This window comes from Leuciscus leuciscus (genome assembly GCF_965113295.1).
Source record: "Leuciscus leuciscus genome assembly, chromosome: 18".
NCBI classification, from domain to species: domain Eukaryota; kingdom Metazoa; phylum Chordata; class Actinopteri; order Cypriniformes; family Leuciscidae; genus Leuciscus; species Leuciscus leuciscus.
Window position 1 is genome coordinate 5650805 of NC_138742.1, and position 24908 is coordinate 5675712.

The window sequence follows — 24908 nt, forward strand, 5'->3', positions numbered from 1 at the left end:
TGGTTGCATCCCAAGTCACCATTTTTGTATTTTCTTTTTAATCTATAAGAAAGCAAAGGAAAAAGTGGAGAGATAAATTGAAAACAATATGTAAGCATTTTTTTTTTTTTAAGTATAAAGAATGTTTCCTCACAAGATGATATGGTAGATGTTAGTTTGACTCCAGACGATTGAAGGTGGGACTGAGTGTGGTTTGTTTTAAATGCTGAAGAACTGCATTACAGTGACTTATTGGAAAGTTTGAGATTATTATTTTTTTTTTCAGTTTTTCAGTTTTGCATTGATGCAATATTCAAATTATTTTTTTCTAACATGAGAAATGCACATCAGACATGCAAACGAAAGGCAATTTATTCCAACCACACTTCTATTTGTAAAGTGGAATAATCTTTTCTGTGTTCACAGTAATTATAATAAATCAACAGTATAATTTGTGACAGTACAAACTATACAGAAGCAATTTGTGCACTAAAAGTGGCATTTGGGAAGTTCAAGTCATGTTTCTGAAAATTGAAAAGTGCCAGCGTCAAAATTATGTCTCGCCCTAAACATGGCCTCTGCACACCGGACCAAGTTAAAAAAGCTAGATACCATTAACAGAATAAGATATCACAAGCGTAAGTAAAAACAGCTCATTTATTCATAGATGACTAGATTCTCGTAGGTCTCAATGTTGTGAAGTTTATCACTGGTAAAATCTATCAGTATTTTTCTTTGGCCTGGCAGCTTTGGTGTGAACTCCACTTTGGCGGTTGCAAACTCTTTAGCACCAACTGTTCCAACCCTGTGGGAAAAAACAACAACTGTTACAATAATGCATTTATTTTATTTTATATTTTGTATTAAAAACAGCGACAAATATCTTGACAGAGTTGCACATCATGTGAAAAACGGCTGTAGTCAGAAAACAGTGTGACTGTTTAAGATGTTTAGGGTTTTAATGAGCAACTCAAATTCAGTCATTCATTTATATCTTTAATATCTTAAACATCAAAAATTTGTAAACAGAAAATTAAAAACCTACAATAGGATTAAATGTAGCAATGATGAAGTTTATTTTTAATGACATTTGAATACATGCTAATTTTTTCAGTCAGACAATAATCAAAAAAATTGAAATCTCCTCTTTCAAATGTAGCATTCAGTACATGCTACAAAATTAGGATGGGTCTATGTGATTGCTATGATGTTCTGAATGGTTGCTAGATGGACAGATAGATATAGGACAATTTAATTGCAATATTCCTGGTTGGTCATGCATAGTTGTAGTTTTTAACTGTAACTATTAAGTAGCCTGTAGGCTACAATTTAAATTTCACACTGTGTTCCTTATATTTATGTGTTGTACTAATGCATTACCACTGAAGAAATGGTGCATTTGTCTCCCAAACTGGTCAAGTGATGAGTTAAAATGATACCAGGTATGTCTGCTGGCAGAGCGGGGGAATGTAGTTTCACACCCCAATCCTAAGTGATCAGATGACTTACTCATGAGTGATGGGTTTCCCGTCAGTCAGGTTGGCACCATGTATAGTGAACACACAGTTCTCCAAAGGCTCCGGCAGTGGATTCTGCAGCGCTAAATCTGCCACCAGGATCTGGCCCACTTTCGGCACGCCCAGAATCTACGGGGGAACCAATCACACCTTATTAAATCTGTGAGTCATGCATACGTTATTCAGATTAAATATGTACTGGCTGTCTCAATTCAACAAGCAACTTGAGTCTCTCCTGATTCAGTCCAGCTCTAATTAGGCCAAATAATTTAAATGAGCATAATCTAATTAGCCCCTGAATGTTTGTGAAGTCCAAAATGTGAACCAAAAGTCATTTCACACTGTGCTTTTTCATAAAAGATTAAGGGTTTTTGCTTTAACCACTGAGACATTAACATTATTTTGAAGTTGTTTAACTTAATAGAAAAAGTTGTTGGATAGACATTTCTATTTAGATTTGGGGATGTTTGATCCACTATGCAAGTCCATATATCTATTTAAAAAAAAAGATTGAGAAAGTGGGATTAAAAAAGGATGTAGGTCTTTGCCATGTTTGGTGGATCTTGCTTGTAAACTCCATGAGTTGAATACTGTACAACATAATGTTTATTTGGGATTTAATTGACAAAAAAACTTCTGCCCAACAATATGCTAGTTTTGTAAAGCCCACAATACTGTAAATGTAAATTGTTAAGATCAGTATAATGAAACCAAAAGATTAAATTTACATTGACGATTATTTCAGGGCTGTCCAGCATGATGGTCTTCTTTGCTCTGTAGAAATCCCGTGTCTCTGCGTCAATGAGTAAAGCCATCAGTTTGATCATCCTGTCATGAGTAATGGCTTTACTGTACTCCGCATACTCCAGTCGAAGAGTTACCTTGCCCCCTAAAACATAAAACAAGGTGAGACGGGGTTACCTTTTTGAATACATATGAATGCACAAAGTACAAGTTACAACTTAATGAACCAGTCTTACCCTCATTAGAAGCTAAATTCATCTCTGTAAACTCGCCCAGTCCACAGGTTTCTCCAAGTTTGCCGTTGTAGGACACCGCCTGGGCGTAAAACATGACCCGACAGCACTTTGTGACCATAGTGTTGTTTTTGAGCTCTGTGTAAACGTCAAAGTCAGAGCCGATCTGCATATCTGGGGTCACTCTGATCTTGATGTGTAAACCTGGTTCCTCTCCGGCCTGTGCCAGTCTGTTGTGATGATTCGCTTTCTCAAAAACCTTTCTCTCCTCTTCAGATCCTGAACAGAATACAGTCTTTATCATGACGAGGGCAAGGGAAATTTGTTAACGTCATAATTTATCGGTATCAGACAATGCTCAGCCTTACTGCCCTACTGAAACCAAGAAAAAAAAAGGAAACTGTTTTTTTTTATGTTTTGTATGCTGGTGTTTCTACAAGGCTTTTAACCTAGCCTCACTAAAGCCGCGTTTCCACTGAAATTAAACGGAACAATTTTTCCCTGGGACCCTTTCCCCCCTAGACCTGTTGCTGTCTGCGTTTCGACTGCGGTCTAAAGTACCGTGAAAATTAGGCAAATTAGTCCGGTGACGTAGGACTGTGCGCGACTTCCCAGTTCCAGATGGATTTCGTTCTCTGTATATAAGCTTAATAAAGCCTAAACCTTGTCGTCGGTCCATCTGTCATATTTTTTTAAACTCCATTGTTGATCCGAATAGCAAACAACTCTTACGGCAAGCACCGCAACAGATTTTTAAAAATGGTGGTTGAAATAAAATGCTGCGTGAACTCAACCAATCAGCATGTTCAGTGCCCAAGTCCCACCCTCGAAAGTACTACCTTGTGAGCAGGGACTTTCTGACGGGAAATATTTTACCCGGAACTTCATTTAGATCCTGGTCCCTGTGGTTGAAACACACTGAGTGCCACCCCAAAGTCCCTAGTTCCTGGAGAAAGTTCCTGCGGTGGAAACGTGGCTCAAGTCTACCATTGTTAACACACCAGCTAGACAGTGCAAAACTACAACCAACTAACATACAGTAGCTTGGACCAGCATTGAAACTCAATTGAAGCTGTTATTTACTTTATTAGAATTCAATTCACAAGCTTTTGATTTGATTCTATTCAGTTCTGTTTCAGTTAGACTCTGATCACTAGTTACAATGCCTGTTTTGTTTGCATACTTCTGAGCTACTGCTGTAAAGTTTTAATAACATTTTTTAAATAAGAAAATGATTCATCAGACTGAATCAAATGCAATTAAAAGATGTTAAGAGTCCTTTTTTTCCCCAGCAGAACAGATGCACCCTTTCTAACCAAGTGGCTTTTTCAATGGTACAATGCTGATAGTTTATGGATTCCCTTTTGGGAATTGAACCTGTTGTGAATCCTGTTGCTTACCAATCTAAATTCTTAACAATGAATAAATGAAGAACCCAGAATGTCTCCCTACCCTCTGGATACTTGTAGTTGTGTGTAATGTCCTCTCTCTCATCTCTGCCCACTGCTTTAGTGCTGATGGATTTCCCAACCTCCGCAGTAGATCCTTCTATCTTAAAGACTCTTCCATCTCTCAGTTTGATGTACTCCACCACGTCTGCATTTACCTCAGCGTACAAGAACGGGGTGTCGTATTGGAAAGTGAGCTCGCCCTCTTTGATTGCTCTGACGGAGGATGGACCACAACAGGGGACGCCTGACAGAAAGAGGACAACAGAATTGAAGTCCTTCTTCATTGACTCTGCTTTTTCTCTTCTATCAGTCATTGATTATTGGCTCACCATCACTCATATGCTGGGGTGTTGGATCGCTTGCTTGCCAACCTTCATACCCGAGTGCCAGGTCTGAACGTGTCATCCAGTTCTCCACCCAAACGTGGAAGTTCCTGAGCAAGGACAAGGTACCTTTTTCAGATTTGCTTTACACTCTTTAAAATAAAGGTCCCAAAATGGGGTTTTCACAGCGATACCATAAAATAAAACGTTTTGGTTCCCCAAAGAACCTTTCAGTGAACAGTTCTTAAAAGAACATTTTAATATTCTAAAGAACCATTTTCCACTACCTTTTGTGCAATGGAAAGTTTCCATTAATGTTAAAGGTTCTTCATGGAACCATACTAATAAAGAACCTGTATTTTTTTAAGAGTGATTCTCAAGTTTAATATCTAAAGAACCTTTTGTGGAATGGAAAGGTTCTATGGATGTTAAATGGGACAATAGATGGCAATAAAGAACCTTTATTTTTTTAAAGAATGTACCACTTAACTTTATCTGGATTAGTTTTGACTTAACTATACATACCATATGGAGTCATCAGCAATGTTCTCGTCAAATTCGTTGTAGAAACGCTCCATTATTAGGTCGCCATTGCTGTCGTGTGCTGATCCAAAGTTAGTGACGACTCTGCATGGGATTCCCAAAGCTCTGGACACTGGGACACAAATAAAGCATTGTTGGTACCTAACAGGTAGGAACAGTTTGAATAATTGGGACAGGCATAGGCCTTTAAAAAGTACATATGATTACTGAAAAGTGGAGGTTATGAACCAGGGTTATTAAAAACATTTGAATGGTGCAAACATAACACTTATGAATCTAGAAATGCCCCCAACCATAATTATAATTATTCCTTGTGTTACATATTCAGTACCACTCATACAAATAAAATGAACACAAACAAACCTCCGCCACCTACTGTTGAAAAATACAGTACAATGATGCATCTGCTTGCTATTTCGTTAAATGATTGTTAATAGACTTGTGACAATTTTTGCAGAAATTAATGAAGCACCTGTGCAGGCAACAGCTGCGAACACCCAGCACTGTCCGTAACGCACCGCTTCGCAGCCGTTGTTACTCCACTGCCAGAGGATGGAGCAACTGTCCTTCCAGACGGTGGGCTTTACCCCGTCCTCATAGTCACCTGACCAGTTACCCTCCAGAACTCCTTTATCTCCTCGACTGTTGATCTGAACAATACAAGACAACACATGGCAGGGAGTTTTGCGCCTGAAAGCACCTTAAACATTTAAACATAAAATAAGCAGATTAGAATCTAAACGTCAAGTTTTAGATTGTGACTGAATAGTGGTTAAGCTGGCGATAATCAAGCAGAACACTTTTAAACTATAGTATAGTTATTATAGTAACTTCAGTAATGTTCGAGGGCCGTTACTAACCATGGCACTGAGGACTCGAGTCACGTACACAGGATTCCTCCTCTCAGAACAATCCAGAGCTGCATCACTAATGTATTTTGGACTTTCATTCAAAATCTGCAGACAGATGTCCAGTATGCCAGACTCGAACTGTAGAAACAGAAGCCAAACATAAATGCTTTGTGCACTAATACCATCTCAAAGCTTTATTGGCTGCTTCTGCCACTAAAAATGATTGTATTAAAGGAAGTTGTCATAGAGATATTGCGAAAAGCAGAACCTGTCCAAAAAACCATGGTAGGGCCGTGATACGCTTGGGTATCCCACGGTAGATCAGCCCGTCCTGAGAGAGGACGTATTCCTCCCTCTCTGCTTCACTCGCCAGATATACTGAGTCCTCTGAAACGGCCAACACAGATTGAGAATATTAATTTGAACTTGTTTATTGTCAGATTTTATCCAAAGAGATTTACAACTAATGTAAAATGCGAACGCAAGCAATATTAGCAGTGTCTTGAAATTTGCGATTTGACTCAAAAAAATAATAATTTGGATTTGCCTAATGTTACCTAATTTAAGGAAGATGAGTTATCTTATATAATAATAATTGAAAATATAATTGAACGATGATTAAAAAATCAATACATTTTTTCCATCACGTATGTTTTTTAGTTTTTTTACAAAATAAGAATGAAGATTTTTCTAATTCTATATATTTATTTGCTTGAATGCACATATCAAAATAAAAGCAGTCAAATGTCAAAAGTAATTTACCTTATAATCTGTAAAACAGTAGAAAAAAGTGGAAATCAGGATTAGCCATAAAATAATGTCTTCAGGATCATTCATTAATGTGAAAATGGGCTGAGAATTGAACAAATAGCTGTAATCTGGCTCACAGGAAGAACCAGTGACCTGGTTTCTGACCTCTTCACCTCATTTTCATTGTGTGCCCCTGCTTATGTGCTCATCAGTATTGATCACTCATTATAAAACAGCTTACTTTTGCACCAGGGGTTAAAGAGCAGGACAAAATCTCCCAGGCCAACTCCTTCTCCCTGATCCAGGATCAGCTTATAGACTCCAATAGGGGCGTTTGGGTGTGAGCACACGGTCAGAGAGACTGTGCTGTCGGACGCTGTCTCTGCAGTGGCACTCCAGCATGATCTGGAGAAGAATTTACTGAGGCTGAATTTGGCTTTGGTTTGTGCTTCCACTGAAGGTATCGGACCTGAAATCAAACAGAAAGACATGAATGGATAAACACAAGAACTATTTAAATGTGACATTCATGTTTTGAAGCCTTTACATCATGTTTCTAATTATATACTAGCGTATGATCTGATGACTGTGTGTGCAGCATAACTGCCATGCCTTTCAGCACTGTAAATCCTCTAAATACAGGAGTAAACTTCACTGTCATGGGACTGTAATAAAACCAGCCCTGATTTATTGTAGCCTAAGTGTTTTAACAAAGTCATTAGCATCGAAAGTGAACATGCACGTTCCTGTTTTAATTGTGAATGATTTATAAGTGCGTGTTATTGCATGGGCGGAAATGTTTTTTTTTGGGATCATACTTATTTCATTAAAATCCGATGTCTCCAAGCTAGACCTCACAGGTGGATGCCTATTGTGATGATCTATCTAGGAGTGATTTTTTTTAGACAGCATTTTAATTGTGTTTGGTCACCAGGTAATTGTTGCTAGTAGTTGTTAGACTACGAATAGATCAAAGTTTGCTCTTAGATGTAATTTTTTTCATTGATAGCCTTTCACAAATATGTGAATTTTGAATTGTGAACGTCATTTAAAATAAAAAATATATATGTATATGTGTATACAGTGTGTATGTGTATATATGTATATGTATATGTATATATATATATATATATATATATATATATATATATATATATATTGTGCGTGTGTGTGCGTGCGTGTGCGTGCGTGCATGTGTGTGTGCGTGTGTGTGTGTGTGCGTGTGTGTGTGTGTGCGCGCGCGTTTATATATTTAATTACAGCATCTGCCAATTAAACTCTGACCCTTGTTAACTACAGTTTCCAGGCTTCACTTTCACTTGAGCTTCACTTTCTGCACTGCCATTGGTTGCTGCTGCACTCATTTGCCTAAAATTTAAAGTCTGCTCAACTTTGGCAGTGGTTGGTTTCACTCATATCACCAACTCATGATGTTAGGTTGCTTTGGTGCCTAATGGTTCAGATATGTATGTTTGTTGTAAAGTCTGAATAGGATGGAAGTGATCGAGGAACCTGTTTTGGCGATGAAATTGATATCGGCCCCATTTTGAAAGTGAGTTCCCGGTCTCAGGTGTAGAGTAATGGTGAACGGTTGTCCTCTCCTCACAATCAGTCTGTCCACACCGTTCAGAAGCGTGTGGTGATCCGTGTTGTTCTCCTCACACGCCAGATCAATGCGTTCAATCTCCACGACTGAAGGGAAGAAATAGAAAATATGCAGTCATTGAATCTTTAAAAAATGCCTTTGTGCATTGTGCAAATATTTATAAGATTAATTTGCACTTGTCATTTTCAGTGACGAAGCACATGCACAACATGCTGCCATTTAAGCATTTCTATTTTTAGCACATGACCCATAGATTCTTGACTAACATTTGAGGAATCAGAATAAATGTGTTTGCATGCTTTGCAATGGACAGGAACGTCATGCACAGCTAGAAACTGATGCAAAAGCATCGTGATGCTTTAGCACTCTGACCCATGAAGATATGTAGATATTTTAAACAGATAAACACCTCAATCACGAGTGAAATCACAAGGTCACCAATACTGACTGTTGTAGAAGAAAAGTGTTGAGGATTAAGTATTTCAACCTGAGAAAAACGTTTTTTAAGGTATTGCAATGCAGTTGTCTGTTCAATTGAAGTGAAGTGAATAAATCTTCAGGTAACAGCTGTGGATGATCTTTACATCACAACCACATGTACGGTGAACATGCTTTCACAGTTCCCATAAAGACACCGTGGCAAATTATTTCTCTTGCATTTTCCCAGTAAGTATCCAAATTTACCACAAAAACGTGCTATTTGCTCCAAATGCGACCATGAAGTTGATCCTACCTTTGTCCATGGTCCCAGGCGGTAATGCTTGGCCTGCGCGCGGCGTGTGACTCCGTGTTGGGTGACTTCAGCATGTGTTGGGGTCACTGGAGAGATATTTCGGGCGTTGTGTCCTAATGTTACGGTGGTGTCAGAAGACGTAGACATTGAACCCTGGCTCTTATTTATGATAGTTCCTGTCTTCTACAAAATACTGATGCCATTAAATCACATTACAGCATGTCATGTTACATGAGTCTATTTCTGACGAACAGTCTCTGTGGGGTCATAGAAGCACATTAATTATGATCTATATATGTGCACCCCTGTACATGTCTACTTACAACTGTAAAGCTGTAAATCAGAGATTCACTTTCATTCATTTGAGGATGTGGTCTGTTTTTAGCTCTGACAGAAGTTTCCCTCAAGGTGTTTCTTGCTGTGTTGTGTCTGTGTTACAGTAGGTGTCTTTAAGAGGACTTATTAGGCCCTTTTACAAAGTCTTGATGTTGTTTTTGGGCTCTACTAGAACAGGTTTTCCTACTTGAATGTTGATTATTTCCCCATATTCTCCATTGTTGCAGCTCCTCTCTTCCCAGTCTGTCAGTATCGCTCTGTTTAGTTCCTGTCTCTATGAAGCCCCTCCTTCTGAAAAGCACACTGTGCTCTGATTGGTCAGCTGGACCTGTGTGTTGTGATTGGTCAAGCACTTCGGGCGTGTTTGGGAAATGTCCCTCCCCTTACCATAACCGCCAGTTTCAACACACTACTAACTAACTCTACCAGGCCCCGCCCCTTTATTCTGTATATTAATTATTTAAATGAGGAATGTTGTGACGTTCTTCCCGGAAGAAACTCAAGACTATAATGGAGGCGTTTCAGGGAGTTCAGAAACACTGACACTGATATAGAGAAGAACTTTGTAACTTTGCTGAGCTTTTTCATGCTCAAACAGCAACATTACACACTAAAGAAAGTTGTAAAAAATTATGTATAATCATAATAGGACCCCTTTAAGTCACTTTTTGAATATTTTTTTTAAACAAAAGACTACTTATACATGCAATAGTGATTATTATTGTAAATGTAAAACATTACTACTACTTTTGCTGTAGAAGGCAGTAAAAATTTGCATCAGATCTGCATTAGGTTTATTATAGTTCATATCATTTGTCTTACAATTCTTTTCATTATGTAAGAGGCTGCTTGGATGAGTGGATGTTTACTAGAACTTTATTTACATATATTAATTTATTCATTCACTAGATTGTGTTCAAAGCAAACCGTTTAGTGCTGGTAGTCACTGGAAATAACACTGGATTTTATGGCTACTGTCTGTCTGTTTATCTGACTGTCTATTGAAAGCAAGACACAATACAGCAAATTATAATTACCTTCTTTTATTTATTATAAATCTTTTAAATAATAAAATACAGTTTTCTCTCTCCAGTGAGGTACTGACATCCTGCATATTACAGTATACACAAAATGAACATAAAACCCTTAGACAGTCCAAATAAATTTCCCAGAACAAATTTTCAAGCAATTGTTTTCATTATGTATGTATTTTCAAAATTCCCTGAACCCCACAAACTATACTGGGGTTTTTGAGCTGGTTAAATGTACAAAGCACAGCATTTCAGTGGTATAGCAGGAAGTTTGATAATCATGACACACAAAATATTTGCCTATTAATTCATATTTTGGTTAATGTAATATTTAAAAAAAATGCATTTTCTTGTGTAATATGATTTTTAAATACATTTGTATTTACAGTTCATCAAGAAATTGTCTCATGCAAAATAATGGCCAAGCTTAAACTGAATGTTTCTGTTCTTTTTCCAGAACTGCAACGGGAAAATGTCCATGTAGTTCTTCAAATGTGCCTTTTCTGATGATGATGATGAAGATGATGATGAAGTAAACAACTGGTCCACCAAAAAGGTCTGGTCACTCTAATCTTGCTTTTTCTTCTTTCTTACTGCAATTCTTTCAAAATAAGAACTGATATCTTTCTGGTCTGTTCTGCATCAGGTGTTTCCAAACTGTAACATCTGACTTGTTGACTTCACGCGTCACATGACCTGATCTGACATCAGTAAATTGCCTCTGAAGAGATACAAGCAGAAATTTTGCATCATTAGTATAATTCAGAAATTGCATGATGTTAATGTTAATAATATCTAAAAAAAAAAAAAAAAAATATATATATATATATATATATATATATATATTAATGTGATATATATATATATTAGGGCTGGGAATCGATTAAAAAAAATTAACTAATTAATTGCACAATTTCTGTAATTAATTGCAATTAATTGCGCTTCCCCCAAGCTTGTAATCATCAATATTTAAACTTAGAATCACCTAATTAAACAACACAGGAAAAAAAGGGAACAGAAAATAGCCCTATATTAAAATATTAAACATCAATATATCAATATATTATTCTTTTTCAATAATCAATCAACATAATCAATTTAACAGATTATTATTATTATTATTTTATTAATTATTAAAACAAAATATAGTCCTACAAAGCTATTATTACCAGAGCATGTGATCAGAGCAGGTCATTTTACCATTGTTGCCCAGGATGGCTATACCAGCTCAGCAAACAGAAGTCAACAGAGAAATTTCACGTTACTTGAGTGGACTTTACTTTTCCAGTGCTTAGTACATGATTGAAGCCTTTGGGCCGTTAACGACAGAGCCGCCGACACACACACACACACACACACACACACACACACACACACACACACACACACACACGCACACACACACGGAACGGAGAGCTCGCCGCTGCTGGGCCATTAACGACAGAGCGAGCCGACACACACACACACACGCACGCGCGCGCCGACCGACCGACACACACACACACACACACACACACACTCACGCGCGCGCGACGCACATACCGAGCGGAAAAGACCCGCTCATGAAAGCTGCCCGAGAATGAAACCTGACCGCCGAACATGGAGGGGCGGGACGGCATATTTCGGCCTTTTTAATAGCAGACGCAACAGGAAATCATTAAAACGAGGCAAAAAAAAAAAGTGCTGCGTCAATTGCGTTATTTTTTTTTTACGCGTTAAACATTTCAAATTAATCGCAAAGATTAACGCGTTAATTCCCCCAGCCCTAATATATATATATTAGGGGTGTGACGAGACGCTTACTCCACGAGACGAGACGAGACACGAGATTGGGTTCACGAGAACGAGACAAGACGAGATTTTTACACAATTTTTAAGAAATCCTCAATGATGAAATATATGAATGGAAAATAGTCTTTTATTCAACTGAAAATCACAAAATGCAAAACAATTTAGGTGCATTTTGAAATCAACTTGTAATGAATGTTATTTTACTTCTATTTTAATTAATTCTATGCAGTAAAGGACATGCAAACACTGCAAAATATTTTGCTATAAACTCTACCGTCTGGCTTCTCCCCTGTACGATTTCACATGAGAAATCACAAATCGAACATAAAAAAATAAAACAGTATAAATAAAATAAATATAAATAACTGAAATAACACTTTAAATGCAAACAGAAAGTGTGTATCCATAATCAAAGTACTGCTCTCTCAAAACTACAAGTCAAACAGAAACAACATTTTTTCTTCAAGCATGAAAAAGAGATAAATGAACTACACAGAACAGCCTAAGATTATGGTCATGTTCTTTTTCAAGAATATAAGCATGTCGACGATTTCTGGCAGCAGTTGAGAGAGACCTTTGGGCAGGGCTGCACGATATGAGGAAAAGCTGCGATGTGCGATAACATTGTTTAATATTGCGATGTCGATATGTGAATGTTAGCTATACTGTTCCCATGTCTTAGTGCTTTAATAGGTTCTTTGCATGATAGGTCAAATGTTTATTACCTGCCTGGTTCAGATTACACTATTTTAGCACGATTTTGGCACGATCCGTTTCGTGGAGATTCGGACAACGGGCGTCGGGACGCAAGATTCGATCGTTTCATTTCGTATAGTGTGTCATAGTGGGCGATAACCTACGCGTCTGCGATGCTTCAGGACATCACGACAGAAAGACTAGCATGTTTAATTTTAACGGTCCTCCACGACGGGTTGAGTGAGAGCGAGAGTGAGTGTGCGCGAGTGAGTGAGAGTGCGAGCAACAGTGAGTGAGTGTGTGTGTGTGTGTGTGTGCGCGAGTGAGTGAGTGAGCGAGGGACAGTGAGTGTCACTGTGTGTGTGTACGCGGAGTGTGTGTGTGATTGGCCCAGCACACAAATGATTTAAAAGTGGCAGGGGCATCTTCAATACTAATTTCACCCTCACGCTCCATCACTGACATCACAACAAGTCACGAGACAAAGTTTCACCTCGACGAGAAATCTCGTCGCGTTTTAATCTCGCGAGATCTCGTAACACGAGATCTCGTCACACCCCTAATATATATATATATATATATATATATATATATATATATATATATAGTCACATTAAACAGATTACAGCTGTGCGATGATATAGTTTACATTTTGCGATGATACAAGATTTGAGATTTGAAATATATCGCTTTATCCAAGTACTTTTTATTATTTGTATCTTAATGAAAACTTACCTCTATCACAGCTAAACTTCTGTTGATGCTTTGGATCGAATCGGCTCTTGAAACTGACACTGAGGTAAGCACAGAATAACATCATTAACATAAAATATTAACTTATTTTCCTCTTGAAATATCAGTGTTAAACTCTCCAAATCCTAGTTTTTCCTTTATACGATCTAATCACCACCCATATCAAAATAAAACCATGTGACTCTCTACAAAGGCAGCAAATGAGCTCTCACAATTGATTTTAACATTTACATTTATGCATTTGGCTGACACTTTTATCCAAAGGTACTTACATTGCATTAAAGGTGCGCATTTTATTGCTTCATGCATTCTCTGGGAATCGAACCCTTGACTTTGATGTTGCAAACACTATGCTGTACTGTTTCAGCCAAAGCAAAGTCATAACTACTTCATTCATAGAGATTTTTTTAACCTACTTTTTATTTCTATCTAATGCACAATCTAAGGAGCTGACAAGGTTTACATTTCACTGCAAGCTGTACTGTATGTAACTGTGAATGTGCCAAAAAAAAAATCTTGACAAAATCATCCCCAGTTGATTAATTACATTAAGAATTGCAAAAAAATAAAAATAATTGCATTACAAGTTTTCTGATATGTTATGTTTAAATATGCAAACGAGGCATTATATAATTAAATATACACTAATTTGCATTCAATTACAGAACAGAAATCTGAACAAATGTTTTAATTAGTCGTATAAGAGTAATTTATATTAGAGTCAGGGGGAGTAAATCAGAAAATACTGTCAGGAAAAAAAAAACTATGTTTTTAGAAATAACGTTGTATAAAATTAGGCGAATGATACATGAACAAACACCTCAGTAATAATCTTCACAATATAGATGGGAAGAAAACTGTAAAGTTTGGTGTATAAGTGCTGCTGAAGTGGAGTTAAAAAAAAAAACGTTTAACTTTTACTTATGTGTACACTGTAATTTAAATCTACAGACGCAAATAGATGTAGTGCAAGAAATAAACATTTACACATTTTTATTTTGGATGTTTTCTTTCCATTTGTCTGAAATAAATAGCCCACAATTGACCAGTGCATGAAAAAAAAACTCTGCCTGTTGTGTCTTTAAATGTTTTTTACAATGTAGGATCTTTAGGACAGGTCAGCTTCATTTTGCCTACTGATGTCGTCTAGGTAGACAGCTCACTGAGTTTTGGAAAAGAGGTGATTTGCATTTATGTCTCAACCTTGAGAGGGCCGTGAGCATCTGTGAGTGGACTGATCTTCTTTCTGGACAGGGTAGGTGAGCTGTAGTGAAGACCATGAGCAGGAGACGACTGAGGAGCTGAAGGTCTGGAGTGAACCAGTGACGACACAGACGCTCTCCTTCCTGTGGGGCAATTAGGATCCGCACAGCTAAATAAACCTGCGTTCTCCGCAGTTGAGTCTATGAAGAATGGATAGAGAGAGAGATTTTCATATTATTAAGCCCTTTCCCTTAACATACAGACACTTGTATTTATTTTCCTGTAATAGTAAGTAGATGTTTTTGCTCTGATACCGTATTTTCCTTGGAAAACGCTTGGGGACATGGAGCCCCGCCCAGACGAGGATGATGAGTGGCTGCCGGCGGTTGACGTGCTGCTGCCAGAGCCAATCGAATCAGGCCGTGGCAGAGACACGCCCCTTTGAAGGCTGGACACCAAGGGATTGGGAGTTTTCAGAATTCCTACAACTTCTGTCAAAACAAAAGTCACAGAACATTTAGGTGAATAGGTGTTTTACTTTATTAAGTTCAAATAAATACAGTATTTTTTTCAGCGGCATAGCAACTATTATAGAGAGCTGTATGTATGTTTGTACTCAGCATCACCCTTGTTCCCTCAACAAAAACTCAAGAGGATTTTTCCATTGGCTTGAGAAGCAAAATTAATAAAGATATCAAGTCTTATTTTCTGAAAAAATTGTCAAAATTAAGTGAGATCATGCTTAAAAAAAAAAAAAAAAAATCTTCCAGTGGGATCAGAAAAATAAACTTAAGTTTATTTTTCTTTCCACACTGGCAGACATTTGTCCTTGTTTTAAGCATAGAGTCGCTATGTTCACTATGAGATATTTTTCAGAAAACAAGACTTAATATCTTAAGTAATTTTTCTTCTCAAGTAAATTTATCTTGATTTAAGAAGGTTTAGATATTTGTACGGGAACAAGTTAGGGTGAACATCACATTGTAATTATCAGGTGCAGCTTGGGTCATGAATATTACAGTTTGTGCGCAGACTAAACTAAATAAAACTGAGGAAAGACACATTTTTATAAAACTGCATTTTGTTCATAGCTGTTGCAATAGTGTTTTAATCCTGATTGTGGGATTTTAATGATAAATATACTAGAATAACTAATTTCAAGATAGTTTTGTCCACCCTCTTTTTCAAACCATTCCTTGAGTTTATTACTATGAGTGTTATGCATCAAAGAGAATTCAATCGCCAGCTTGTGATTGGCTGATAAATACCTCTTCCTGTAACATCACCGTTCACGGCGTGATTGTTAACGGCTGCATTTCTGGGCTGAAAGTTTATAAAAGGTTTCCAACTCATTCCCATGAACAACCTCTCTTGTCGTCTCAGCTCTGAAACACAAATACCAACAAGTCCTGTGGATCTACAAGGACATGCAAGCACAGACAACTTGTACAGTAACCTCTAAGTAAGCATTTAAAGTTGTTAGACTTTGTCTCTAAATGACTAATTTACATTTTTTACCATATATTGTATTCCCAGGTGAAAAAGACGGACTAGTAAATGTATTAAAAATGTACTTGAGTATGTTTTTGGTACAATACACACATACTATAATGTATTTTTAATACATTTAACAGTCTTTTTCACCTGGGTTGTGCTATGCTCTGACCTCTGCTCTTCAGCGCTTGTTCCCACAGTATGTGTTCCAGGTCTCTGGTCCAGGCCTCCTTGACGTCCCGTGTCTCTGCCTGTAGGATATAGGTGTCCTGGGATCGTCTCCTCCTGAACCAGATCTCGAAACTCCGGCCACTCAGACCGCAGGAGTGGGTCATTCCAATCTCACAGGTCTACAGAGAAACATTAAACAAGTTTAAATTGTAATCGTAGAAGACAGATCAAATTGTGCAAATGAAACAAACACTGATTTTATTTACTAATACCTTTATTTGAAAATAGAAAATGAGTGTTAACTCTTGGCAATGTTTTCTGAGTGGGATTGATTTCCAGGAAATACACAATTCCCTCCTGTATTTATTTAATACAGTAAATATAGTAAAACAATAGTACTGTGAAATATTACAATTTAACTGATTTCTGCTGTTCTAGAATTTTTCTTTATTAATATCAATTTTGAAAACCGTTTTAATTGCTTAATGTTAAACTGCTTTATATTCACATTTTTATTGAGGATTCTTTTATGACTAGAAGGTTCAAAAGAACAGCATTTATTTGAAATAAAATCTTTTGTGACATTATAAATGTCTTTAATGTGTCTTTGCTACATAAAAGTATTACCGTACTGTAGTGTGTTAGTTGCTTTGAATAAAAGCATCTGTCAAATGCATAAATGTAAAGGTTTGTAAGTTTCCTGCTAGAAAAAAAAAAAACCTGAATATGACCACAGCAAATCATTGTGTATTGATGCGAAGAGTTCAGTTTGTTTCACAAAGGTAAAAACGGACCAGATAAAATATTAATATTACCATACACATACCTTGATAGACAGTTTGTAAACGTATACATCATCTCCACGGTCATTTTTTTTGGTCTTGGTGAAGAGAATGACGTCTTGGAAGAGAAACACTCGCCGGAGGGAACGTTTCTTGCGGAAAATTACCCAGAACTCATCCTGGCGAATCAGTTGGCCCTGCTCATTCAGGTTCAGCTGAAGAAATAGAATGACAAAACCATGATTGCAACTTACATATACACGTGTCAGGTATATTTGATTGTGTTGTGAGTATTTGCAGCACGTTTGTGTATTTGATTGCTTTGTAAGTATTTGTATGTTTCTGTATTTGGTTGCGTTGTGAGTATTTGCAGCGTGTTTCTGAATTTGGTTGTGTTGTGAGTATTTGCAGCGTGTTTCTGTATTTGGTTGTGTTGTGAGTATTTGCAGCGTGTTTCTGAATTTGGTTGCTTTGTGAGTATTTGCAGCGTGTTTCTGTATTTGGTTGTGTTGTGAGTATTTGAAGCATGTTTCTGTATTTGGTTGCGTTGTGAGTATTTGCAGCGTGTTTCTGAATTTGGTTGTATTCTGAGTATTTGAAGCATGTTAATGTATTTGGTTGCTTTGTGAGTATTTGAAGCATGTTTCTGTATTTGGTTGCTTTGTGAGTATTTGCAGCGTGTTTCTGTATTTGGTTGTATTGTGAGTATTTGAAGCATGTTTCTGAATTTGGTTGTGAGTATTTGCAGCGTGTTTCTGAATTTGGTTGTATTGTGAGTATTTGCAGCGTGTTTCTGTATTTGGTTGCTTTATGAGTATTTGAAGCATGTTTCTGTATTTGGTTGCTTTGTGAGTATTTGCAGCGTGTTTATGTATTTGGTTGTATTGTGAGTATTTGAAGCATGTTTCTGAATTTGGTTGTGTTGTGAGTATTTGCAGCGTGTTTCTGAATTTGGTTGTATTGTGAGTATTTGCAGCGTATTTCTGTATTTGGTTGTGTTGTGAGTATTTGCAGTGTGTGTCTGAATTTGGTTGCTTTGTGAGTATTTGCAGCGTGTTTCTGTATTTGGTTGTATTGTGAGTATTTGTAGCGTGTTTCTGAATTTGGTTGCTTTGTGAGTATTTGCAGCGTGTTTCTGAATTTGGTCGTATTATGAGTATTTGTAGCGTGTTTTTGAATTTGGTTGCTTTGTGAGTTTTTGCAGCGTGTTTCTGTATTTGGTTGTATTGTGAGTATTTGAAGCATGTTTCTGTATTTGGTTGCTTTGTGAGTATTTGCAGCATGTTTCTGTATTTGGTTGTATTGTGAGTATTTGTAGCGTGTTTCTGTATTTGGTTGTATTGTGAGTATTTGCTGCGTGTTTCTGTATTTGGTTGTATTGTGAGTATTTGTAGCGTGTTTCTGAATTTGGTTGCTTTGTGAGTATTTGTAGCGTGTTTTTGAATTTGGTTGCTTTGAGTATTTGCAGTGAGTTTCTGTATATGGTTGTGTTGTGAGTATTTGCAGCGTGTTTCTGTATTTGGTTGCTTTGTGAGTATTTGAAGCATGTTTCTGTATTTGGTTGCTTTGTGAGTATTTGCTGCGTGTTTCTGTATTTGGTTGTATTGTGAGTATTTGCAGCGTGTTTCTGTATTTGGTTGTGTTGTGAGTATTTGTAGTGCGTTTCTGAATTTGGTTGATTTGTGAGTATTTGTAGCATGTTTCTGTATTTGGTTGTATTGTGAGTATTTGCAGCGTGTTTCTGAATTTGGTTGAGTTGTGAGTATTTGCAGCATGTGTTGTCAAACTGCTGAAGATGTTTTCCTTATTTACTGGTGATTTTTTTACATTTGCATGTCTTCAGTTGCAGCACGTTGCGCTCTCTCGGCCACCGTACATAAATGTGAGTGTATATGGTGACCAAAGTGCAACATTTGGTGAACTATATCTTGAAAAAAATTTTTGTAACAGGTTATTAAAATTCAACTTGAAATTTCACCACTTACATCGCAGTCCCGGATGGCGTCCATGGTGAGCAGGTCGTTCCCGTGCCGCAGCTGGAACCGCACCACTTCTAGAGCCGCCCGGATCTCCTCTTGTTCTCCGCTCTGATCCGGCACACATTCGTCCAGGATCTCCTGCAGCAGAAGGCTGTATTTACTGATCCTCTGGACGGGCTTCAGCAGGTATGAGGAGAGATCCATGCTGTCACCCAACTCCATCTGCTTACGCTGGACAGGAAGGGAAGACGTTTGATATCAGTATCAGGATATTTTTTGTAAATAAATGTATACTTTTATTCAGCAAGGATGCATTCAATTGATCAAATGTGATTTAGTAAAAACATTTATAATGTTACAAAAAATTTCTGTTTCAAATAAATGCCGTTATTTTGAACTATTTTTATACTATTCATCAAAGAATCCTGAAAAATAAAATGTATCACTGTTTCCTCAAAAATATGAAGCAGTACAAATGTTTTCAACATTGATAATAATCATAAATGTTTCTTAAGCAGCAAATCATCATATTAGAATGATTTCTGAAGGATCATGTGACACTGAAGACTGGAGTAATGATGCTGAAAATTCAGCTTTGATCACAGGAATAAATACAATTTTACAATAAATTCACAGACAACTGTCATATTAAATTGTAATAATATGTCACAATGCTACTTTTTTAACTGTATTTTTATCTAATGAAGGCAGCCTTGATGAGCAAAAAAAAAAGAAAGGTTCTTTTAAATATATTTAAAAAATCTTTCTTTTGAAAAATAGTGATATATATAGTGTATATATATATATATATATATATATGTATGTATATATATATATATATGCATGCATGCATGTATTTGTTGAATATGTATAATCAATTGTAGGTTCCTCACCTTGAAGTATCTATGATGTTGAATGAGCGCATCAGACTGGGGTTTGTTCTTGCTGTAAAGTGCGTAAAGTCCAAAACTCTCTCTCTGTTTAAACAGATTAATGTACAAGGTCTAAATGATATTCTGTAAGTTTTAAGAAGTGAAAGCAGCATGACTATGATTAAACTGTTGTCTTACGTGATTTAGGAAGCAGCGTCCGACTCTCAGTGGTTCTGCCTGACAGGACACCAGTTCCTGCTGGAAGTGCTGGCAGTGAAAGTCGTACAGTTTCTCCAGGTTTCCGAAGATTCGTCCGCGCTGACCGCGCAGATCCTGAGGGACGTCGGGTCTGGCCAACAGGGGGAAGTAATGAGTCAAGATGTATCCCAGAGAGCGGACGTACTCCACCTCCGTCAGCAGGAGCTCCTCCATGACGCGGTGAAGCTTCCTGACGGGAAATAAAGATAACGATAGATTTCTAAAATAATACAAATCCAAAGTATCATTATATTACCATGTATTTTTGCACATGGCACCATGGTAATACTATAGCTATTTTGGATGGTCAAAATAGCTGGTCATGATCACAATGACACTATTGAAATCTACACTGTTTACATATGGTATGTAAATAATGGTAAAGTCTTGTTTACCATTAGAATAACAATTATGGTTTCCAGTAGTACAATCTGAAACAACACGATGTTGTCACTTTTATAATCCTATATTTGTTCTTATTACCGTAACTTTACCTTTCTGACATCAGTGAAAGCTTTTGGACAGAGAAAGAAATAGCAAATGAAAAATATTGAGAATTTTTCCCCCCTGTTATACTGTTGAAAAGTTTGGAGAAAAAGAAAAGTTGTTTCAAAGGCAGAGAAAATTATTACATTTGAATTAAAGATTATTAAAAAAACAACTCACACTGATGATTTTAAACCGGAAACATTTATTAAAGTAAACGGCAACACTTTACAATAAAGTTCATTAGTTAACATTAGTTAAAGCATTAACTAACATTAACTAACCATAAGCAATACATTATTTACTGTGTTTGTTAATCTTTGTTAATGTTATTTAATACAAATACAGCTGTTCATTGTTTGTTCATGTTAGTTCATAGTGCATTAACTAATGTTAAAAAGATTTGGTAACACTTTATTTTACAGTGTCCTTGTTACAGAGGTTACATGTACTTACCGTAGTAATAACAGTAAATTATGCATAATTACATGACACTAACCCTCAACCAAATCCCAACCCTATAGTAAGAACATGTTAGTTGCTTAATATTACTCAGTACTTAAATATATAATTACACTGTAACAATGACACCTTAAAATAAAGTGTAACCCAAGATTTTAATAAAATATTAGTAAATGTTGAAATTAACATTAACAAAGATTAATAAATGCTGTGCAGTTCATTCTTAGTTCATGCTAACTAATGTAGTTAACTAATGTTAACTAATGAACCTTATTGTAAAGTGTTACCAAGTAAGCAGAATCAATATTAATTCCATGTTGTCTTTAAGCGTCTGGAATGGGCACAAGAACACAATATAACTCACATGGTTCTGTTTGGGCTTTCTGGGCTGGATGCAGTGTTTTCTCCATCAGTTCTCCAGTCGGTCTCGGATCCACGGGCCGTCTGAGAGCAGAAGCTGCCGCGACGAGGGTTCCCGTACTCCTGGTCCTGTGAGAGGATGGGCTCAGTGATGTGGAGCTCAGATCTCTTGATGTTTCTGTTCGCCGCTTGCTGCCAAGGGAACCACTGACAGCCCACCGTACCCGAGCCTGCGACCGGCTTCTGGTCCTGGGAAGCTCTTCTGCTAACGTTTCTGCCTCTCTGCCCGCAGTCTGCCGGATTTTCCTTGGCGGTCTGTGGGGTTTTGGACTCTCTCCGGGTTTTGTGGTTGGATCTGAAGTTGAAGCAGGTGACGGTGGTGTGCATGCTGTCTCTCGATCGACTCGCCCTGCTCTCTGACGGATCCGGCACAAACTCCTGCTCATCTTGTACTGGACCGGTCATAGGACCAAAATCTTGGAGAAATGAGATATATCACAATATAGTTATTTTTATTATTTAAAATAAGAACAAAAAAGAAACTTACAAATATTAGGACAAGTACAATAGAACAAATATATAAATATGGAAGTCAGAATTGTGAGATAAATAGTCGAAATTACCTTTTGTATTTGTTTTATTCTGAATAAATAATTAACACAGAATAAAAAAGAATTGTGAGAATGTAAACACAACAGAATTGTGTGTTGTAAAGTCAGAATTGTAAAATATAAATTCAAAATTGTGAGAGAAAAAAAAACTCTTTTGGGGGGAAAAAAGCCTGAATTGGGAGAAGTCGCATTTATCTTTTTAAATTTTTTTACTCTGTGGCAGAAATAACAACAAGAATTGTGAGTTTTTTTTGACTCGCCCTCAAAAAAAAAAAAATTTTTTATTTCCGGGGCATAATCAAGCAGACGCTCCTGAATCCTCACCTGGAATCTTGTCCGGCCAGTCAGAGCCTCGTCCAGCGGGTGTTTGAGCTCCTTCCAGAAGCGCCAGTCTCTCCTCCAGCCGGCGCCGGATGTCCTGGCAGTGGATCCAGGCGGCGTCCCACACCCGCAGAGCCCTGGGGCTGGAGCACGCCTGCGCTCTCACGTCCTGGAAGTGTTCGGGAGAAAACTCGTCTAACCTCTGCAGGTGAGCATGAAGACAGGTCCAGCTCTCTTCATCTGGGGAACCGCAATATTGATCCTGATCCAAAAATCGCCTGCAGTCGCTGGCCACGGCTGAAGCCTGAGAAAGAAGATCGATTAGTTCATGATTTTCGGGGGGATTTTTGGCATTATATGGATAAAAAAAAGTCCAAACTCCAAAACAAATACTGTGTTGATATCAATAGGAAATTTCGGTTACACTTTACTTTGTGTCATTGTTACAGTGTAATTATGTATTTAAGTACTGAGTAATATTAAGCAACTACATGTACTTACTATAGGGTTAGGGTAGGATTAGGATTTGGTTAAGGGTTAGTTACATGTAATTATGCATCATTTACTGTTATTACTATGGTAAGTACATGTAACAAATATAACAAGGACACTGTAAAATAGTGTTACTGAAATTTCTTTGTTGAACTAACCAGATGTATTTTTTTAAAAAAGGCAAGTTTATATTTGATGACTAGTTATAACATAAAACACAAGATGGCAGCATGATCTCATGATCAGAATTTTCACTAAATTGGCAGGACTGATTCAACCTGGAAGAGAATATGCATTTTGGAGCCATACATCATACAAAAGTTTGGGGTCAGTACGATTAATAATTTTTATTCAGAAAGGACACATTAAATTGATCAAAAGTGTCACTAAAAAGACATTTATAACGTTACAAATTATTTATATTTCAATAAATCATCACAGCTTCTACAAAAATATGAAGCAGCACAACTGTTTTCAACATTGAATGATAAATATTTCTCGAGCAGGAAATTAGCATATTAGAATGATTTCTGAAGGACCATGTGACACTGACGACTGGAGTAATGATGCTGAAAATCTAATTTTAACTATTGTTACCATGACTTAAATAAGCTTTAATGTTTATGTAACATAAATGACAGTCAAACCTCAAACATGAATTTTAAAGCCAACTCAGGTCAGGTCAGGTCAAGTTTATTTGTATAGCGCTTTTCACAATACAGATTGCATCAAAGCAGCTTCACAGTATTAAATTAAAATAATACAACAAAGTTTGTTTCAAGAGGAATTTATTGATTGATAAAATTAAATTAAATATCCCCAAAATATCCCCAACTGAGCAAGCCAAAGGCAACAGTGGCAAGGAACCGAAAAACTCCATCAAGTGACCTAATGGTGTCCTAAAACTCCATCAGGTGCCTTAATGGAGAAAAAAAACCTTGGGAGAACCCAGGCTCAGTCGGGGGCCAGTTCTCCTCTGGCATTGGATAGAGGCCGGATTGTAGTTTGAACTGTAGGATTATATGAATGCCTGGCTGAAGAGATGCGACTTTAATCTAGTTTTAAACTGGGAGAGCGAGTCTGAGCAACGAACAGTATCAGGAAGACTATTCCAGAGTTTTGGAGCCAAATGTGAAAAAGCTCTCCCTCCTTTGGTGGTTCTGGATATCCTAGGTATGACCAAAAGCCTTGAATTTAGTGATCTTAAAGAGCGCGATGGATTATAGGGCGATAGAAGATCCGTTAAATAGACTGGAGCTAAGCCGTTTAGGGCTTTATAAGTCAGTAGCAATACCTTGTAATTAATACGGAACTTTATAGGTAACCAATGCAGTGATGATAAAATCGGTGTTATATGATCATATTTTCTTGATCTCGTAAGAACTCTAGCGGCGGCATTTTGGACTAACTGTAGCTTGTTTATTGAGGATGCAGGACAACCAGCTAATAAAGCATTACAGTAATCCAGTCTCGAGGTCATGAATGCATGAACTAACTTTTCTGCATCAGAAACTGATAGCATATTACGTAGCTTAGCAATGTTTCTAAGGTGGAAAAAGGCTGTTTTTGTAACATATGAAATATGATTTTCAAAAGACAGGTTGCAATTGAGTATAACACCCAGGTCTTTTACTGTAGAGGATAAAGTAACAGGACATCCTATGATGTTAAAGTTGTATTGTGCGAGGTTTTGTGGGCGGTTTTTTGAACCGATAAGTATTACCTCTGTCTTGTCTGGATTTAATAAAAGAAAATTACGCGTCATCCAATCTTTTATATCTTTAACACACTCTGTCAATTTGGAAAATGTAGCGTTTTCATCCGGCCGTGATGAAATATATATTTGAGTGTCATCAGCATAACAATGGAAACTAATTCCATGTTTCCTTATAATATTTCCAAGTGGCATCATATATATTGAAAATAACAGAGGGCCTAATACAGATCCCTGCGGCACTCCATAGTTTACTGGAGTTATGATCGATTTTTCTCCATTTAAATAGACAAAATGGTAGCGGTCAGATAGGTATGATTTGAACCAGCTTAGTGCTTGTCCTTGAACACCAGTATAATTTTGTAG

General features: G+C 37.2%; 2 protein-coding genes and 1 long non-coding RNA gene across 3 annotated transcripts in view; 1 reads left to right on the forward strand and 2 right to left on the reverse strand.

Annotated features, from left to right (window-relative positions):
• Positions 1-569: 569 nt before the first annotated feature.
• Positions 570-8765, reverse strand: tgm2a (transglutaminase 2, C polypeptide A). The gene is made up of 13 exons (XM_082144834.1): positions 8731-8765; positions 7904-8083; positions 6633-6860; positions 5910-6028; positions 5651-5779; positions 5263-5440; positions 4773-4902; positions 4254-4357; positions 3926-4168; positions 2477-2752; positions 2225-2385; positions 1489-1625; positions 570-784 (listed from the first exon to the last, which is right to left on the reverse strand). Exons 1-13 carry the CDS (start codon positions 8738-8740, stop codon positions 637-639), a joined length of 2043 nt encoding a protein of 680 aa, XP_082000960.1. The 5' UTR covers positions 8741-8765; the 3' UTR covers positions 570-636.
• Positions 8766-10108: 1343 nt separating this feature from the next.
• The window catches only part of quoa (quattro a), a gene marked incomplete at its 5' end in the record, with an annotated part of 48010 nt that continues 33210 nt past the window's right edge, over positions 10109-24908 (reverse strand). The window contains 12 exons of the mRNA XM_082144678.1: positions 10109-10818; positions 13320-13378; positions 14541-14740; positions 14855-15031; positions 15809-15925; positions 16207-16384; positions 17032-17202; positions 18973-19197; positions 19860-19943; positions 20037-20286; positions 21409-21880; positions 22340-22640. Of these exons, the coding sequence (XP_082000804.1) occupies positions 13331-13378; positions 14541-14740; positions 14855-15031; positions 15809-15925; positions 16207-16384; positions 17032-17202; positions 18973-19197; positions 19860-19943; positions 20037-20286; positions 21409-21880; positions 22340-22640 (2223 nt within the window). The remainder of the gene's footprint in view (positions 10819-13319; positions 13379-14540; positions 14741-14854; positions 15032-15808; positions 15926-16206; positions 16385-17031; positions 17203-18972; positions 19198-19859; positions 19944-20036; positions 20287-21408; positions 21881-22339; positions 22641-24908) is intronic.
• LOC309481276 lies at positions 11878-13185 on the forward strand. Its single transcript, XR_014199967.1, has 2 exons — positions 11878-12819; positions 12856-13185. It is a non-coding gene; the product is annotated as an uncharacterized lncRNA (long non-coding RNA).